The sequence below is a fragment of the Geotrypetes seraphini genome, chromosome 5, assembly GCF_902459505.1.
Source record: "Geotrypetes seraphini chromosome 5, aGeoSer1.1, whole genome shotgun sequence".
Lineage (NCBI taxonomy): Eukaryota > Metazoa > Chordata > Amphibia > Gymnophiona > Dermophiidae > Geotrypetes > Geotrypetes seraphini.
This window is the reverse complement of record NC_047088.1, coordinates 153,830,945-153,843,999: the sequence shown is the minus strand read 5'-3', so window position 1 is coordinate 153,843,999 and position 13,055 is coordinate 153,830,945. Positions and strand designations below refer to the sequence as shown.

General features: G+C 36.6%; 1 protein-coding gene across 2 annotated transcripts in view; it reads right to left on the bottom strand.

Annotated features, from left to right (window-relative positions):
- VPS8 (VPS8 subunit of CORVET complex) overlaps positions 1-13,055 on the bottom strand; it is a 755,312-nt gene that overhangs the window by 571,483 nt on the left and 170,774 nt on the right. For both annotated transcript variants that reach the window (XM_033944522.1, XM_033944523.1), the window contains 3 exons: positions 12,655-12,701; positions 6,353-6,442; positions 2,158-2,204 (listed from right to left, as the gene is read on the bottom strand). In XM_033944522.1, coding sequence (XP_033800413.1) covers positions 2,158-2,204; positions 6,353-6,442; positions 12,655-12,701 — 184 coding nt within the window. The remainder of the gene's footprint in view (positions 1-2,157; positions 2,205-6,352; positions 6,443-12,654; positions 12,702-13,055) is intronic.

Sequence of the window (13,055 nt, the reverse complement as noted above, 5' to 3'; positions counted from 1 at the left end):
TCTACTGTTAGATTTAAAGATGATTATTCTAATTCTTATTCATCATCTTTCGGAATACCTCAGGGATCTATTCTGTCACCTCTCTTATTTAATATTTTCCTCTCTCCTCTACTTACAATTTGTCAATCTTTGGGTTTTACTTCATTTTCTTATGCAGATGACATTCAACTTCTTCACCCGTTTGACCCCGAAAATGATGAAGAAATTATAACAATTAATACTAAATTGGACACAATAAAAAATTGGCTTAACCTTAATAAATTATCACTAAATATACAAAAAACTCGAACCATGTTTTTCACTTGAAAAAAAGACATCATTCCAAGATCCTCATTTGTACTCGATAATATCCCTCTCGAATCAGTACCTATGCTAAAAATTTTAGGCGTAATTATTGACGTTAATCTATCTTTTCATAATCACATTAGTCAAATAGTCAAATCTTGTTTCTATAAACTTCGCTTGATACGGTCCATCTCATCATTTCTAGAACCTAAATCCGTTAATATACTTATTCATTCTATGATCATATCTAAACTAGATTATTGTAATTCTTTGTTAATCAATATATCACAAAAAGAAAAAAGAAGACTTCAGATAATCCAAAATACTGCAATAAAACTCATCCATAAAGCAAAAAAATTTGATCACGTTACACCGCTATTGATCAAGTCCCATTGGCTACCTTTTAGCCACCGAATTACTTTTAAGATATTATTCTTGGTATTTAAAGTACTAGCTTTTAATGAACCTCAATTCATGTCTAGAATGATTATTCCTTATTATGCCCCTCGTTCTCTTCGATCATCATCACAAGACCTATTAACTGTTCCTTCCTTAAAAATTGTGGGTACAAGGAGAAATGAAATGTTTTCTGTTACAGCTCCACAAACGTGGAATGCATTGCCACTTTACATCAGAAAAGAAAAAGATCTTATCTCTTTTAAAAAACTCTTTAAAACTTTTTTATTTAATGATGCTTTTATTAATTAAACTACGAGTCCTTTTATTAATCAAATGCAGAATTTAATTTTTTTTCCCCCTTCCCTGTGTTCTTTCCTCTTTTATGTTTTTCTGCCTGAGAGAATTGTAACTTTATCCTCCTTTCCGTCTACATCATGTCTGTCTTTAAGCCACATGTACAAAGAAATTTGTAATGTGTTATAAGTATATTAACTTTTTAACTTTTTACTTGTGTCTTAAAATTGTTTGTCCTCTAAAATGTTGTTTTTAAAATTGTTCATCGCTTAGAATGTTTTGTATAGGCGATTCATCAAATAATAATAAAACTTAAAACTTGAACTTACTTGTAAAAGGAATAAAAACAGGATTTACATGTGGAAAATCCTTTATAAAATTACTCCCTAAAAAAGCCATTTCCCAAAAAATATTTAATTGGGTAAATAGGTTATTTTAAAATTTATCCATCCTGTTTATTTTTATTTATTTGAATTTAGTTCACTTTTTCGGTGTAGGTAAAAGCAAGTTGCAGTCAGATACTATAGGGAGGCTTTCAAACTAACGCTAGCTTTTACAAAACCACGGTAGAGGTTTCTACCGTGGGCTGGCGAGGTAAATGCTCCAACGCTCATAGAATTCCTATAAGTATCAGAACATTTACCTCGCCAGTCTGCAGCAAAAACCTCTAGTGCAGATTTGTAAAAGGAGCCCTATGTTTGTAACTGGTAACTAAGGTCATAAGAAATCTCAGCAGTATTTGAATCCTGACTTTTTGTTCCTCAGATTGCTGCTCTAACCATTAGGCTGCTACTCTGATCTATCAGTAAATATATATGCTGGTCGTTCTTTGAGTTTGCTTGACTATGAAAGTCTATTATTTTGTTTAGTTTTGTTGTGACTACTGCTGTTATCCCCTAGGGACAGCTAACCCAGGCAGCAGCTTAGAGCTCAATGCTTCAGTTCAACCTTGTACCCCCCATGACAACATATGTGGCTTTCATGGTAAGCCAAATTTCAGCTAGTCCAGTTGCAGAGGAGACTCAGAAAACATTTGTTTAATTTCAGAAGCTTAGTACACTCTTAAAAGAAAAAAAAAATCAATTGCCTTAATCCAACAGCAGGCAAAGACAGACATTAGAAAGCGAGGGATGGAAATAATTGGATGTGACTACAGAGGCGTGCGAGGCTCTCACTTACGTGCGCTGCAGCAACAGACAATAATCAACTATGACAGGCACCATGTCCTGTGGAGAGAACACACACAAAAGAACATGTCAGCAACATGATTAAAGGCCTTTTCACCAGGACACTCACAGGGTCAGTATAATCTGCAAGATTCATTACAATTATGTCTCATAGTTATAGACAGAACCAAGCTCAATTAGAAGTTATCACACAAAATTTAAAATGCCACTTTAAAAATGGCTATGTAAATATATGAGCAAATAACAAATGGTAGGGAGATTAAACAATACAACCTTCGGAGTATGGTCTTCTTATGGCATAAAAAGATAAATCCCAAGGAATGTATTTTACACATATAGCAACACACAAGCAAATAGCTATTGAGAACACTTTTACAATTAGAATTACATAAACAGGCTAACTATGTGCATCTCCCAATGAATAATGTGAAATTTTCTTGTAACTACTGATCTATTGATCCTAGCTTCTCCAGTTGCAATTCACATGCCCCTGGTACTGCTTCCCCCATCTTCCACAAAACAATTCTCCTTGAACTGGTTCATATACTTTTTGAGTAAGAAAGTACACAAAATCATCTTTCAATGAACCAGAACATTAACATTCTTGACTCAAGAGTCCAACAAATCCTGCTATATGCTTGCAGCCAGCCCCACCAGAGCCTTTCCTCTGCTGTGCCACTTCTGACATGGATCAGCCGAATTGGGAAGCCGATTTTTTTGTTGTTGTTGTTTTAAATCGATTCGAATCGATTCACCCGCTGGGTCTAACGAGGGGGGTTCTCCTCTTTCAAAATAGCGCAGAATAGGTATTGCACAACTTCTTCTGCTTGGTTATAGTCCGGGGTTTCAGGCACCTCTGAAATCTCAAGTTATTACACTGTCCTCTATTCTCAAGATCTTCTATTTTCTCTAAAAGATAATTTTCTGTTTCTTTGCAGTCCTTATAGTTTTGCTCCGTAACAAGTAAAGCATCTGTGTGCTCCTCCATATGTGTCTCAGCCTCCTCCATCCGGTGGCCTAAGGCCACAGTTTCTCCATACAATTCCAACATCCCGAATTGCCTTTAGATCTGTCTTTATTTCCATCATCTATGTTCTCAGATCAATGTCCGAGGTCCCTGACTCGGTTGTCAGGACTACCAGCTCCTCCACGGCATGCTTAGGCACGGTGTTCGATTACTTCCCTGGATGTGCAGAAACCATATTATCTTGCAAGCGCTCTTGCTCTGCTGGATCCGACTTCTTATAGGTAAATTTTTCAAGGCTGAGCACTCGCTTTTTCAACATCAACCTTGAGGAGTACTGTTAGGCTCAAGAACCGTTGTAGTGATTCTTGGATAGTCACAGTAACCATCAAAAATTAAGATTTATCGGCTCCAGATCAGGCTGCTGCCATGTCGACTAACGTCACTCTCCCCCTTCCCCCCGTCTAAAAGGTTTTCAACTGTGTTTGTTCTTCTCAGGAAGCACTGTACTATTAAGAGTATGGTTTGTGGTTCTTTGATGTTTGAAGTGTGGTGCAGTTGTTAGAGCTACAGCCTCAGTACCCTGAGGTTGTGGGTTCAAAGCCGCGCTGCTCCCTGTGACTCTGGGTAAGTCACTTAATCCTCCACTGCCCCAGGTACATTAGATAGATTTTGAACCCATTGGGGCAGATAGGGAAAATGCTTGAAGTACATGTATGCAAACCATTTTAAGTGTGGGTTGTATAACTACAAAAAGGTGGTATATAAGTCCTACTTCCTTTCCCTTTGCTGCCCCCAGTCTGCCAACATGTAGGATGCTTTAGGAACAGTCCATAAAGCTGTTGGAAAAAAAGGCAAAGAGTGGGTCTTTTAAGATCAGGGTTGTCCAACATCGGTTCTTGAGACTGCAATCCAGTTGGGTTTTCAGGATTTTCCCCATTGAATTTGCATGAAATCTATTTTCATGAACTGCTTCCATTGTATGCAAATAGATCTCATTCATATTCATTTGGGAAACCCTGAAAACCCAACCTGGCAAGAGCCGAGGTTGGACATCCCTGTTTTAGATTCACTGCCCTGTTTTCATCACAGGGGAGCTATGTCATGGCCAAACTTAGCTTCAGGGAAATCAAAGCAGTGTGAGCTGATAAGAACATAAGAATTGCCACTGCTGGGTCAGACCAGTGGTCCATCGTGCCCAGCAGTCCGCTCATGCGGCAGCCCCAGGTCATAGACCAGTGCTCTAAATGAGTTCAGCCTCACCTGCGTACATTCCAGTTTAGCATGAACTTTTCCAACTTTGTCTTGAATCCCTGGAGGATGTTTTCCCCTATAACAGACTCTGGAAGAGCATTCCAGTTTTCTACCACTCTCTGGGTGAAGAAGAACTTCCTTACGTTTGTATGGAATCGACACTGTATATCTGGGATTTTCAGAAAGTGTTCAACAAGGTACCGCATGAACGACTACTGTACTTCAAAAAATTGCGAGCAATGGAATCGAGGGTGAAATACTCATGTGGATTAAAAACTGGTTGGCAGATAGGAAACAAGAGAGTGGGGGTAAATGGACAATACTTGGACTGGAAAAGCGTCACGAGTGGAGTGCCGCAGGGTTTAGTGCTTGGACCCGTGCTCTTCAACATATTTATAAACGACCTGGAAATTGATACAACGAGCGAGGTGATTAAATTTGCAGACGATACAAAGTTATTCAGAGTAGTGAAGACACAAGGATTGCGAAGACCTGCAACGTACCATAAACACGCTCGAGAAATGGGCTGCGACATGGCAAATGAGGTTTAACGTGGATAAGTGTAAAGTGATGCGTGTCGGTAACAAAAAATCTTATACACGAATACAGAATGTCTGGTGCAGTATTCGGAGAGACCCCCCCAGGAAAGAGACTTGGGAGTACTGATAGACAAGTCAATGAAGCCATCCGCGCAATGTACGGCGGCAGCAAAAAGGGCAAATAGAATGCTAGGAATGATTAAGAAGGGGATCACAAACAGATCGGAGAAGATTATCATGCTGCTGTACCAAGCCATGGTACGCCCCCACCTGGAATGCTTCCAGCACTGGTCACCATACATGAAAAAGGACATAGTACTACTCGAAAGGGTCCAGAGAAGAGCAACTAAAATGGTTAAGGGGCTGGAGGAGTTGCCGTACAGTGAGAGATTAGAGAAACTGGGCCTCTTCTCCCTTGAAAAGAGGAGACTGAGAGGGGACATGATCAAAACATTCAAGATAATGAAAGGAATAGACTTAGTAGATAAAGACAGGTTGTTAACCCTTTCCAAGGTAGAAAGAACGAGAGGGTACTCTCTAAAGTTAAAAGGGGATAGATTCCATACAAACGTAAGGAAGTTCTTCTTCACCCAGATAGTGGTAAAAATCTGGAACGCTCTTCCGGAGGCTGTTATAGAGGGAAACACACTCCAGGGATTCAAGACAAAGTTAGACAAGTTCCTGCTGAACCAGAACATATGCAGATGAGGCTAGACTCAGTTTGGGCACTGGTCTTTGATCTAAGGGCTGCCGCAGGAGCGGACTGCTGGGCATGATGGACCACTGGTCTGACCCAGCAGCGGCAATTCTTATGTTCTTATCACCCATTTGTGTGGACACATTTCCCCTGTTAATCAACAGAGAAAGTTTACTAAAAATCAGCATGCAAAGCACTGAACATCCAGGCATAATCTAATCATGCTTTGACTTACTGTATACCTAATAACCACACCAAGCCTCTCTGTGTATCTAATTACCGCAGCAATGCTTTGCCACCCTGTGTACCTAGTAACCATAACAATATCATGCCTACCTGTGCACCTCATAGCCAACATTTTATCCTCTGTCTTTGTATACATCAAAACCACAGCTATGTCTCCCCCATACAAATCTGCACTGCATGTAATTTTGTGTAGTGTATCTATTTTAATTCATAACTGTGAATCTTGCATGAACTTTTTTTGACGATCAGAAAGATCAATATCTCAATTTGCTTAAGACTCATAAATGTATTAAATGGCTTTAATAAAAGGAGCATTCAAAAGTGGTCTAAAAAATCCATATTTTCTCAGGGATGGAATATAAATCAAAATGAAGAGGGATCTTAATTTTGACTACCAACTGAAATATCTATACACATCTTGTTAGCAATACTACTGTAAATTCACAACAAACCCAGACTACCATATCAATAAAAATCATTATTTTACCTGAAAATGCTGCTCCATCACTTGGATTTTACCCTGATCTGGACATTTCTTCAGAGCACGATCTGCATACTGGAAAAGGATTTCCACCATCTGTTAAAAAAAAAATAGTCCTAAAAACACATCCCGCAACATGTTTTGGGCATATACGAGTCCTAGCGATACAAATGGTAAGATTTTCAGATTATCATAAATGAACAGGCATTATCCCCCTCATTCTATAATCTTGAATACAAATGTATGTGCCTTGGGCACACATTTGTGTTCATACATTATAGAATAGCAGCAGATATACATGACAAGTTAATTGCCTAATTAAGGATGAATTGATACTAACAACCAGTAATTGACTATACAGTGGAATCTTGGTTTACGAGCATAATTCATTCCAGAAGCATGCTCGTAAACCAATTTACTCTTATATCAAAGCAAGATTCCCCATAGGAAGTAAGGGAAACTTGCTTGATATGTCTCCCCCCCTCCACCCCGGCATCCCCCACTCATCCATCCACCCACCCAAGCACAATCTCTTATCCCGATGTGGCACCGGCACCAGCACCAATGCACAGAACATGTCGGTGCCTGAAAATCTTCCCTCTTCCTTAGGCTTATTAATCTCCTAACTATAGGGGGGAAGGGTTACCACAAAACATGAGGGCCTGCATATTCAAATAATCAAAGAAATAATAAGCAGGAACTCTCCATATTTACACAATTCTAATCAGCTCTAGGACCATCACCAAAGGGAATTAAATACAAGCGCATATTTAACACACTCATCACCTGCATTGGCACAAAGAATTGGAACAGCCTCCCAGCAACTATCAAAGGAGAACCCTACTACCTTAGAAGAAAATAAAAGCTCTCCTCTTCGGGACAACATATTCCATTGACAACTGACAGCGAACTTAATATCTTCAACAACCATTATAACTCCACTCAGTGTCATCCATACCTCTTATATCACCTCAAATCTTCCTACACATCCTTTCTTCATTATATTTCTCTCCGTCTTAATTACTGTCCACTTAACCTTCGTGTTCATCAATATATGATGTATTCTCATTGATTTGTATGTCGCTTTGAGTCTAGTTAGGTATAGAGTGACTCATAAATATTAGATTAGAAATAAAGTACTGAACTCTATTGTAACTCAGTTCAATTCAAATCATTGCAAAAACTTAATTCAAGTCAATTCAATAAATGATTGAATAAGCTGACAACTTAACTTAAGCTTGTGCTTCAATCTTCATTCTTCTGCATTTGTTAAACCAGTGACATTTTACAAGGTTGTTTTTGATTGATGGTTTTTGAGCCACGAGCTTATAATGAGAGACCAGACAAGGAAACACCACCATATTCATCTACCTTTTGAGCATAGCCAAGCCAATTCAAATAAGTGATTATTTTACAATTTAACTGGCATGTATAACAGTGTTTGAAAAGTAATGAAAGTATTTTGACAATATATTTTTTAACTTTAGATCCTGTTTTGCCCTGAAGCAGCTTTTTATGCGAAACGCTGGCTGTCATTGGCACAGGGATTTAATTGATATTTGAGCATTAAGGTTTTAACAAATACAGAAGATCGAAGATTGATGCACAAGCTTAAGTTAAGTTGTCTGCTTATCCAATCATTTACTGAATTGACTTAAATGAAGTTTTTGTAATGATTGGAATTAAACAGAGTTACATTAGAGTCTTTAATTGCAATGGGGTTTTTTAATGCTGATGAGGAGGCACTGTCGAGATTTGTAAGGATGTTTAAGTCCTGAGCTGTGCCCTGAAGCTTTTTTCCCCTGTTCAATTTAATTTAATTCATATTTTTGTCAATCAGAAAGTTATTTGAATTAAGAAGTTCGTATTTTCATGCCTCATTTTTTTTAAGTTTTTTATTCATTTTTCATATAACAACAAGTGTACAATCTAAATTCATACAAATTCATTAAGTATACACTTGACATTCTTTCATACCTTACTGTAAATATAACATTTCATTATATACTCTTACTATAATTTTTAAACAGCATATAATACTTAATAAGTAATAAGTATGTCAACTATTACTCAATTATAACCCCCCTCTCCCCTTACTTTGGGAAATGCATACAATAAAACAAAATATAATATTAAATTATTTATATTTTATGATGAATAAAATATACCCACCCACCACCCCCCTTATCAAATATCTTATTATGGGAAAATTATATCATTCATTGCAAAAGTCTGTTAATGGTCCCCAAATCTCATGCCTCATTTTTTAATGTGGAATTTAGTTGGTTTAGTGGTCAAAATTTGGGTCACTATTTTTGTAGTGATTTTTCAGTCCTGGTTAGGAAACATTTTAAATATGGCTTCTCAAACATGGCAAAATGGTTTCAGCTTTGCAGCTGATTTTGTATCTGATATTTTAAAAAGAACATTTACTTTTTCATTTGAACAAAGTGATACTGATCAAAGACAACCTATGTGGGAGAATTATTTGACCATTTCCAAAAGGTTGATTAAAACAGAGGTATAAGGAGTCACTCTATTAGAATATTGCAAAAAGGAGATCATTCCCAGAGTGTTACATGTAGTTAAGGAACCCTGGTTATTTTTATACGACGAAGAGTTTCGTACTAAATGGGCACATATTCTGAATAAATGTTCACTGGATTTTATGGTCCTAATTATAGAGATCGAGAGTGGAAGTAGAACAATTATAAAATGATATAGAAGTTAAGTTGGTTGAACTGAAGACAGAATTAATCCAGGAACATTTTGACTAAGGCAATGAAGACAACAAGAGGCAATTAGAGCAGTTTAAAATAGATATTCAAAGACTGAAGATTAAAAAATACAGAAGAGATGAGAAAGATTACAATAAGTCAAATGTTTATCCATGGATGAATCCAGATTGTACTTGAAAGAAGAGAAACTATAAAGCCAAAGAAGGGGGCTTCAATGAGAAATCAGGTGATGAGACCTCTGGTACATCAGAGAGTGATTATTTTAGAAAGAAGAGAACGATTACAACAAAAGAAAAACTGATCAAAGTGAACCTTTGACTAAATTCATGGATTGGTTTTTATGACCCTTAGTAAAACTTTTATCATCATATATAAGGGACTCTTCTCATTTTATGAGAAAAGTGGGACTTGATTCGGAGGTTTCCAAAGTTATCTTTTTGGTAACTCTTGATTAAGATCTCTGTACACGGTTATACCCCAAGATGAGGCCTTCCAGGTTATTAATGGATTTTAAACAGCAAATCTTCATTCAAGAAAGATACCATCAGCATTTTTTACAACTCTAGCTTCTAAGGCCATAAAAAACTATTTTTTTACAAGGATCACTTTTTCCAACAAATTCCTGGTGTAAGCATGGGTGTCACTATTGCCCTGTTTATTGCCAACTTGTTTATGTCTTCATTTGAAGCAAAATGGATTTGGTCTAATAATCCATACGGTCGTCACATTAAACTCTGGGTCAGATTCATAGATGACTTGTTCCTATTGTGGACTGGGCACAGACAACTTCTTGAAGAATTTTTTCAATAGCTTAGGGCTCCTTTTACGACGACGCATTAGCGGCCTTAGCGTGCGCGATTTTTAATCAAGCCCTAACCCCCGCACTAGTCCAAAAACTACTGCCTGCTCAAGAGGAGGCGGTAGCGGCTAGCGCAGTCAGCAGTTTAGCGCGCTATTATGTGCATTAAACCGCTAATGCGTCTTCGTAAAAGGAGCCCTTAATGACAGGCATCGAAACATCAAGTTTGAAATGTCAGCCAATGAAGATGAAATAACATTTTTGGATATACTAATGAAAAGAGCTACTTCTGAATTTCATATTACAGTATTTAGAAAAAAAGACAGATTGAAACACCTTTTTACAATATATCAGTTGTCGTCCACCAGCTCTTAAAAAAAGTCTACCCTTCAGTCAATTTGTTCGATACCAATATATTTGTTCAGATGATGCAGATTTCAGAGCAAAAGCTAAAGAACTGCCAATACGTCTAAAGGAAAGAGATTATCCAAATAACATAGTAGAGCAAGCTTTTAAGAGGGCAAAGCATCTTAATCGTGATCTTTTGTTTTTACCACAATCTCAGAGTGAATCCCCTTTGAAGCCATCAGCTGTGCTAAAGTATTCTGTGGGAGTAGAAAAGATTGTAGGCATATTGAGAAAGCACTGGTTTATTGCTGTTATGGAACCCTAATTTAATGAAAAAAGACTTCATAGGTTTTTTGAGGGACCATAATTTAAATAAAATGTGTAGATCTTATCAAATTAATTTTGATCATAAAGGAAAACACAAATGCTGTGGCAAATGTCAAACCTCTGCAATCACTATTGAAATCAATGAATGGTTTATTCACCAGGGACACAACAGAAATATTTTTTGAAACATGAGACTGATTGTGGCTCCTGTTTTGTAATTTACATTATCATATGCTCTTGGTTGAAAATTTATATAGGTCAAACGTCAAGACAATTTATAACCCATTTGACAGAACCAACATACTAAAGAACCCATTAAGCAACATTTTCTTTCTATGGACCATAAATTCTCTGAGCTAAAATGTATCATCAACACAATTATTCCTGGAATAAAAGGTGGCAATATCAAGGAATTGTTATGTAAAAAAAAAAAAAAATTTACGGTTTGGTTCTGAGTAATCCAAAGGGTTAAATAACAAATTAGAGTACCAACACTTCTTTTAAATTGATTTACAACACTGTATTTAATTTTTTCAATGATAGTCTGTTTCATCTGGGCCATGAAAACATTGAAATGCAGTGGCATTTCACAAAGCTATTTTTGATTGGTGGTTTTTGAACTGCGAACATATAACGAGAAATCATAAATGGAAATACCACCATATTCATCCACCTTTTCAGCAAGGCCATGCCGAATCAAGTAAGTGATTTTTACAATTTAACCGGCATGTATAACAGTGTTTGAAAAGTAATGAAACTATTCTGACAACGTACTTTGTTAACTTTAGATCCCGGTTTGCCCTTAAGCAGCTTTTTATGCGAAATGCTGGCTGTCGTTGGCACAGGGATTTAATTGACATTTGAGCATTGGATGTTTAACAAATGCAGAAGATCAAAGATTGAAACACAAGCTTATAAGTTGCCTGCTTACTCAATCATTTATTGAATTGACTTGAATGCAGTTTGTGTAATGATTTGAACAGAGTTACATTAGAGTTTAGTACTTTAATTGCAATTGGGGAGGGGGTTATGCCAATGAGGTGGCACTGACAAGGTTTGTGAGGATGTTTAAATCCCAAGCCATGCCCTGAGGCTTTTTTCCCCGTTCAAATTTAATTTAATTCATATTTTTGTCAATCAGAAAGTTATTTGAATTAAGAAGTTCATATTTTCATGCCTCATTATTTGGTATGTGGAATTTAGTTAGTTTAGTGGTATAAATTTGGGTTCATAAGTTTCTATTTTTGTAGTGAATTACCTTAACACCACATTTATTATACTGTAACAACAGCCTTTATTCTGCCTTTTTGGGAAAAATACTAGGAGGATCACATTAAGAAAAATCTCTATCAATCTGAAGGAACCAAAAATTCAGCACCAAAATTCAAAACATTAAAAATATATTTATCATTCCTCTTATTTTCTGGATAAATATATGTTCTTATAGATTTAAACCATGAATAAAATGATAATCTGATTTGTGATGGGAGATTATTCCAAATTGTAGCATCCAAAAAAGTAAAAAAAAATTTCTAAATGTGTTTTAGATTTGATATTTTTCACTGAAGGAAAACCCAACTTTAACTTTTGAACAGTCTTTGAAATCAGCTAATTAGCTGGTAGCAAAATATTGTATATTCACTAGAGTCTAGACCCTCTGGAATAAGGCCGGGGAAAGTTTTAGAAATTAAACAAGCAACCTTAAATTCCACCCTTTAATCTACTAGGAGCCAATGAAACATTGCCAATAAAACTTACTTGAATTTACAAGAATTCCAACAACTTACATAACTAATATTTTGTTAATTTCTTTAACTGATGCTAACCCAATTTCTTCAAATCTACAGCCACATCTGAAGAGGCTGTGAATTCTTGAAAACATATGCCCCAAAACATCCTTTTTCTGATCATTTTACATTACATTACATTTAGTGATTTCTATTCCGCCATTACCTTGCGGTTCAAATTTAAACTGTATTACAGTTTGCAAGTTCCAATTATGTTTAAATACAGCAAACAGAACATAAATTGTACAGTAATAATGGAATGTGGTGGCAGCATGATAGCATGAGAAAAGGAACAAAAAGAAAACTCACCCGATCAGCAACCACAACTCTTCTTTTGCTTAGATCTCCAGACAACCCTGCAAGAGTTAACAGAAGTCCATCAGGTATTCTCCCTTATTACTACTCTGGAAACCACTACAACAGAATCTCAACATGAGCAGAAAAGACCAGGCTTAAGCAAAAGGATGCACAATAAAGAATGATTTTACCAAACACCAAATTTCTGCAAAGGCACAGGATGTGGAACAGTGTTGAAGCTCAATCCAGCCTGGCTAAAACTCACCATAATTCAGCAAGCCCAGACACTAAGTACAGTGCTTTGTATAAGTCTCCAGACTCCTGAACATGTTTCATATTGTCTAAATAATACAATTTAAAATGTCTTTAAAGTAGGAGTTTGTTTCACTTCTATTTTTGAAGTAAAAGATCAA